The sequence below is a fragment of the Coregonus clupeaformis genome, chromosome 7 (genome assembly GCF_020615455.1).
Source record: "Coregonus clupeaformis isolate EN_2021a chromosome 7, ASM2061545v1, whole genome shotgun sequence".
Lineage (NCBI taxonomy): Eukaryota > Metazoa > Chordata > Actinopteri > Salmoniformes > Salmonidae > Coregonus > Coregonus clupeaformis.
In genome coordinates, this window is record NC_059198.1 from 17,846,551 (window position 1) to 17,853,558 (window position 7,008).

General features: G+C 38.4%; 1 protein-coding gene across 6 annotated transcripts; it reads right to left on the bottom strand.

The window, feature by feature from the left end:
• Positions 1-349: 349 nt before the first annotated feature.
• On the bottom strand, positions 350-6,753 carry LOC121569881 (glucagon family neuropeptides). 6 transcript variants are annotated; one of them, XM_041881163.2, is made up of 6 exons: positions 6,439-6,751; positions 5,999-6,100; positions 4,822-4,956; positions 4,184-4,288; positions 3,499-3,633; positions 350-850 (listed from the first exon to the last, which is right to left on the bottom strand). In XM_041881163.2, exons 2-6 carry the CDS (start codon positions 6,094-6,096, stop codon positions 583-585), a joined length of 741 nt encoding a protein of 246 aa, XP_041737097.1. In that variant the 5' UTR covers positions 6,097-6,100; positions 6,439-6,751; the 3' UTR covers positions 350-582. The 6 variants fall into 6 exon arrangements, with proteins under 6 accessions (XP_041737097.1, XP_041737096.1, XP_041737099.1 ...); XM_041881162.2 differs by having other exon boundaries at positions 5,999-6,103; XM_041881165.2 differs by having other exon boundaries at positions 758-3,023; positions 5,999-6,103.
• Between the last annotated feature and the right edge of the window lie 255 nt (positions 6,754-7,008).

Consider the following 7,008-nt stretch of genomic DNA (forward strand, 5'->3'; position numbering starts at 1 on the left):
TTTGTTGATAGTTTAAGATAATTATTCAGGCCCCTATTCTGTGATACCCATTAGGTGCCTATTCAAAAAAAACTCTCCTCTTGTCCTCTTTCATTTAGTTTTCTCCTCCTCTGTCTTCCTCCTCTGTAATCTGTCTCTCTTTAGGTGTTTTGGTGTGATGGGCTAGTGAGAAAGTACACCTATCGGACGGATACACTATAATATGTGGAGTGGGACTAAGATTAGCTAACAATTGTTGTGTATTGTTGTATATAAATGGTGCTGCAGCGTTATCTGTACTAGCATCCACACCTACGTGCTCAGGATAACTACTTCTAGTGTTATGTGTTTCAAAGATTAGACGAAATTGTGTTGTTTACAAAAATTTATTCATACAAATCTTACAACACCTTTTTTTAAACATTTATAGACTTGACCCTTGCGGGTTCGCCATTTTTTCTTCTTCATTATAATAGTACTCTCTAATATCAATTTTCTACACAATAAATATATGTTTTAAGTTTAATCTTCACGTTTAGTAAGGCTGTTGGCGCTTTCAAAATGATACACATTATGGAGAGAGGGTAATCATGATGTTTGCAACTATCTATCACAAATATCTAAGTCTAAGTGCTCTAAAAAACAACCGCCAAAAGAAATGATTGCGAGCAAGAGTGCTCGGAGACTACACCTAATGGCACTAAAGATCCAATCAAATGTCTGCACAACACAAAAACAACAACCAAAGGGTGAAATGTAAGCTGATGATGTGCAGCATTGTAGGGCTACTAAATAGCCATCTGTGATTCGTGGCGATTTTAAAGTCGAAGCAAGGCACCACAGCCGCAAGCTGCATCCTGCGTCACAAAGCCTGGAGGGGAATGCAGAATTAAAGAAAGATTGATTTCATACACACAGGCACAGATCGAAGAACTTTGTTCTACTGCTCAGTGTCACAAAGCTCAAACCTAACCTACAGTGTCTTTAGAATCTGCCTGGTGCACTACTGAAGTTAGAACTCCTTGCTTTTTAGGCAAGTGGACTGATGAGGTTGGGGCCAGGAAAGGGAAGTATACTGTGGGGATTCAGAAGCTACATTTTTCATTATCTTATTACCTATTTTTTATAGTGCCAAAACCCGTGATGGCTATTACAGAAGTAGCAAACCCAATCATGCTTCTAGTTAGAAGAAGTGTGGCTTGTTCTGTTTGAGTAACCATTGTCTATATGTCACTGACGGGTACAAGTGAGACGAGAGGCCAGGTTTTTCTAATGAAGTGTGGAAACCTTTGCCTTGTAACTCCCTTTCACTGCCAAAAATCACTGTTTTACTCTCTCAAATTGATTGGTCATGGACTCTCCCTCTTTCTCTGTGTCCCTCTTTCTCTTTGTTCTCCTCTTGCACCCACTATCCTCCTTCCTCTCTCTTCCGCCCACTCCTCCTCTCATGCTTGGGTCTATCTAGCACTCAACAGGTTCTCTCTGCTACTCTTCTTGTGATAATTTACATCAACAGCAAAGAGGCAAGTAAACTGAGAAGCTAGTTTGGGATTGGTGGTGTTCAGAATAGTACAGGCACGGTTCATTATATTTAAGGCTTTGTCCAACTGTTGATTAGGTATAAGTTTAACTGTGCTGCACTTGGGCTGCCAGGATAGGTAATTCAAAACAACGATCATTCAAGAATTGTTTTTGGCATATAATACATTGGAATGTAACAAAATCTTGCCTCAAGTCCCATTGAGAAGAGACTAAAAGGAAAACATGACAATACTATTTCTAAGAGCTTCTCCCCTGCAGTACATTCATCTGAGTTTCCTCGACAGAGGACAGGGGTGAGACGTTCAATCACACACATTGTGCAGTAATGTTGGGGAGAGAACAAAAACAACACAACATCCAGAAAACACAGATATGTATATACCTCAATCAGTGAGCAAACAAAACCATCCAATTGCAGTAGTTTGCACAGATTTGGTGGCTAGTGCAATTACTTTAATCATGCGGTCTAGCTTCACATTGGTTCACATGACAATAGAGGGGAAGCACAGTAGACCAACCAGGAAGGTGCAACACATACGTCTTCAAATTGCCTCTGCAATGTTCCTCATGAAAAATAACAACATTTGTGAAATTAAATGAAACCATATAAAAAGTATCATGTTAGTCGAAACGTTCTGAATTTTTTCTTTCCTTCTTTTCAGTCCGATGACATTCTAGGTTATTCTATGTTCATGATACTTCTTATGTGGCGAGAAGAGACATATGGAAAACCTTTAACAGCATTCCAGGTTTTCAAGAGCTTTTCAAACACATGGATAGCACTAGAGAGGAACACAAGATACTTCGCACAAAGTTCAAAAGTGTAAGCTTATTTTCATTAACACTGAAGAAGAAGAACAACAGGAAGAAAAGAAAAAGCTCAAAAGCACTCTGGTCCTCATCTTATATAGGGGTCATATAGGGGTCAAAGGGTCATTCTAACAAGTATTTCACTTTAGTGGCTGGATTACCACCATATGTAAGGCTTCTAAAGCCAGTTGGGTCATGTCTGTTTTGGTCTTAAATAATTAATTAATTTATAATACTGTTTGACATCACATTATTATCCTACAGCCTCTGATAGGATATTTATGGGGAATTTAAAAAGATATACAGTATATCCACACACGTTATATGTGTATAACATATCTATGCAGCTATATTCACGTTCATACATATTCTGTACATGCATGCTTGACATGCATTATATAGGTGTGAATATAGTAGATACAGTATCTCTAGAGAGACAGGAGCACAAAAGAGGAAAGAAGGCGATTGGGTTTTATACAGTATTTGGAGTGTAAGGTCACAGGTTTAGGGTAAGGTGAGAAAAAGAAGGAGGGACAGGAGACATCCCTCAAGACAAGGCCTTGGGAAAGAGCCTGGAACTCACCGGAAATTCGGGAGAGAACTGTTTCAGCCAGTCTCCCAAAATAGCCTCAAACTCATCCCCATCCGGGAGGGCATCAAAGTCTATGTCTTGAAAACCTAAGTCTTCAGGGCTGTTGTAAATAAAGACACTAAGCTCTTAATTTCAGTTGCCAAAAAGTAACATTCAATACATTAATTGTCTTTTAAACTATTTATTTTCCTCACATTCGTAGATTTAAATTTTTAAAATACAGGGTAAAGAGCATATTGATCATTTGCCCATAATTTTATCTTCTTTTATAAGTAGGTCTAAAAATAAATAAATATAGGCTATATTTAGGTTGAACAAAAAGATTGGTCCACAAAGTAGATCTGTGCGTTCTCAAGTGCTTAAGTACAAAAGAAAAACAATATTATTATCAAAATATTCATTTTAATGGCTTTACTTCATACATAAATACATGTTTAAAGAACACAAGAGCGATCCACTGATTGTTCAGTTATCTCAAAATGACTTGATCTGGGCTGTACACACATGGTAGTTTGGGTTAGCAACGCTACAAATACGCTAGCCGGCGTCCTTTGTTTCTATATCTCTGTCTATACCTTTTCCCAAGGACTGCTGCCAGGTATTTCTTGACTGCCATTTGCTTTCGGTAGCGGCTGTAGCTATCTGTGAAGATCCCATCCGAATGTCGCTTTGACAGAGGCTCTGAGTCATCTTCCATGGTGCTCCCTCCACTAGAAATGGGAAGAGCAGAAGAGTTTTCACTGTTATGAGACGTATACCCTGCCTCGGAGGACTGTAGCCCATAGACTGCACTGCACATGTCTGATTTAAACTTACATTTTTAATAAATCCTCCCAAATATATTTTTATTTCGATATCATCATGGTTAGGCTGGCTGGTTGAGGATGTTGTAAGGAATAATTTAAGCCTATATTTATATTAAACCCTTGGGACTAATCCACTACATGAATTATTCATAATGAAAATTAAATGTATTCAGCCACGTGGATCCTGTGCTTTGCTCCTTAAAGAGACAATATCAGCACTGAGATTCACCGATTCGATCTAACGCCGCACCCGGTTTGCACTCTCGAAGATATAATCAAAGTCAACATACTCTGCGCGTAAAGGCGTCAAATTCAGGTGGGAAGACCACACACATAGATAGACACACGGGAAAATTAAACGAAACAGAATGAATATCAGAGTTAAAAGAAAAACGAACACCAAAAATAACTTAGATCACAAAATAAGAGACGACAACCAAGAAGATGTCCTTACCCTACACGCTTTGCCATCAGAGAATGGAGATATTTTCTTGCTGATAACTGACCCAGCGCTTTCCTGTAGGCTTTATTAAACATTCCGTCTGCATGCCTTTCCGTTCTGGGATGATAAAACGCCAAACAATAAATGATCACACTCAACACACACCCAGCGTTAAGTGGCAACATTACTGTAGCCTATACCAAATCCAACGCGTCATATGAGCTGCTTTCCAAAATGTGAGCTTAAATAGTGAACTATGCTGGTTACTTTTATGACTTTGGAAATGGCCAGTTCAGATTAAAAGTGTTTAGTTCTGTTTAAGTTTTCTTAGTAAATAGCCTACTTTCTACTACATTCTACTACAAAAGCTTTCCGATCAGCTTCATTGGAATACCGCCCCTCCCCCCACCACCACCCTATCTTGCTGCAATGAAAATTTGGGAAGTTTGTTCTTTTAAAGGGGAATTTACTATAGGCATTTCCATCAGAAGATTCTATAAAAAATGTGATTCTTGACAGTACAGTACATTTACTAACACACAACATATAACATAGATGAACAGAAATACGAGCCCAAATAATGAAATGTCTAGCATGAATGTCAACAACATTACAAATAATAAGTTGAGTATAGTGATAATGATAGTCACCTTTTCTCCGGTGGGTAGTATAAAGTGTACAAGTCGTCAGCCACAGACGGGGGACTTCTTATAGCAATTTGATCACTGTCAAAAGCCAAGTCCGGTAACGAATTCCCATCCTCGTCATAAACCTCATTTTCAAGTCTGAAATCGAAAATGCATTTGAATATTATATGCTTTTTGATATGGGCTTAATCATGCATAATCATGACTAAACCAATTCTGAAAACAAACACTGAAATAAATGACTAATGTATTTATAGATTGTAGCCTATATTTTATGTTAAGAAATAAGAGTCATGAAAAAAATATTTGATACAATAGCCAACATGTATCTGCTTAAATGTTAAATAATTGTAATTGCTATCGACCAATCCTAATTTGGCTGCAACACCTTACAGAACAAATATAGTGCAAGCATAGGCTATAGCCCCCCAAAGGCAACCAAACCCGAACCCATCGGAAATAGGAAGAAAAAAACGTTTCATTTAAAAAATTTGCCATTGTGAATTAAATAACATCATAACCAGATCTCAAAAACAAAAATAAAATGTTTGGTTGTCATTCTAAAATAAAATGATGCAGATTATTACTTCTTAGTTAAGAGAATACACAATACATCGACTTTGTTATTCTGTGAATTAGTGGCTCCCCCGTTTGCCTCATGCCTCTGAAAATTACTCCTCTCTGTCATTCCCATGGGACGTGTCTACACGCAGAGCTACAGTTCTGTATCAGACGCTTGATCTACCAATAGCTGCTAATATGCCCTGTTCCAGGGATATGATTCCAAGTGCTCTAAAGCCCCTCATAACAAAACATTTCAGTATATTCACACTCAAAATAAAACACATATACCAGTATCTTCCAATGTAGGCTATAGCATTAATTGTATACCCAAATTAATAAGATGCTCTGGAAATAAATAAAAAAACATTGCGTATTAATTTAGATATAAAAGAAATAAAAATTCTACAGACATTGATTGAACGAAAAAAATAATTGTGTAGCAATAAATGGCATAGGTCTATATACCTATGTGGTTGTAGGTATAACTGATAAACAAACAACTACTGTGCTCGTCACCGGCGCTCAGCAGCAGAAACAATACGTTTGCCAATATTCAGTTTACTAATCCTTTACATGCAGAGATGCTCAGTTGAAGGAGAGGTGAACAGGTACCTACCTAAGGTTAGGATAGTTTAGCCCGAGAGGTGAGCAGTAGACACTGTAGTGCATTATGATTCCATAGATGAGTAAGGCTAAAGTCGCTTTACTAGACATTGTCCTGCTGCGAAAAAAATTATCACAACGTTAAATGTGCGAAGACTATCTAACATTTCCACAGTCAGAGTGAGGAAAAACGAAATTAATGCATATTTTTAGAATGGATAGGTTTTTCTTCAATTTTGGAGAATAATGTAATACGCTTACAAAAATGATTCAAACTCCCCATCTATCCCCTTCTATTCAACAGTGCCTCAAATTACCTAAAATTGTCTTACCCCAAACATTCTAAAGTGCTTAACATTACCTCCAAACATTACCTCCAAACATTCTAAAGTACCCAAGCCTGTTGCTGTATTCTCGATTTGTGTGCGTAAAAGTTCGGAAAGCATCACGTACCTATTGCAGTGTCGAGAGAGACGCTGAATGCGATCCGGTTGCAACTACGACTGGGAGAGTGAGATAGTCTCTCTCTCTCCCTTTCTCTCCTTCCCTCTCTCTCTATCTCCTTGCTTCTTCTGAAAAGCGTCTCTGCCACCTCCTGTTGCTCCTTCAATTTGTCCAACCCTCTGTGCGGTCACACATAAAACGCGATTCTCGGATCTCGGTATGCACACAACCCCGGGAGAAAGAGGCCAAACATTTGTCTTCACAGAGGAAACTTTTTGTTCTGAAGACCTGCTTCCCTCGGCTTTTTTATTCTTGAATCCAATGGCATGCCTTTTTCACTAGTCACGTTAGGGGATACTATCTACGTCATTGCCCCCATCCTCTCGGAATGTAATACTGTAGTACTTTTCCTTCCCAGTCAATGAGATGGCCCGAGTCATAAAGTGCAAATGCATGTTTAGTTCAATCACGTAATTGTGGGACAATGAATGAATGCTAATATTTGTCAGCGTGGCATAGATAGGGCGGTATGCCAAGTGAGGTCAATGTGCGTGGTTCATTTCAATACCTCAATCAAAT

Excerpts from the sequence above, each read along its gene's own strand:
- LOC121569881 (XM_041881163.2), bottom strand. The coding sequence starts at position 6,096 with ATGTCTAGTAAAGCGACTTTAGCCTTACTCATCTATGGAATCATAATG. Across the intron at positions 4,289-4,821 it reads TACTACCCACCGGAGAAAAG|AACGGAAAGGCATGCAGACG; the intron begins GTGACTATCATT and ends TTATCATCCCAG. Across the intron at positions 3,634-4,183 it reads CTGATGGCAAAGCGTGTAGG|TGGAGGGAGCACCATGGAAG; the intron begins GTAAGGACATCT and ends TCCCATTTCTAG.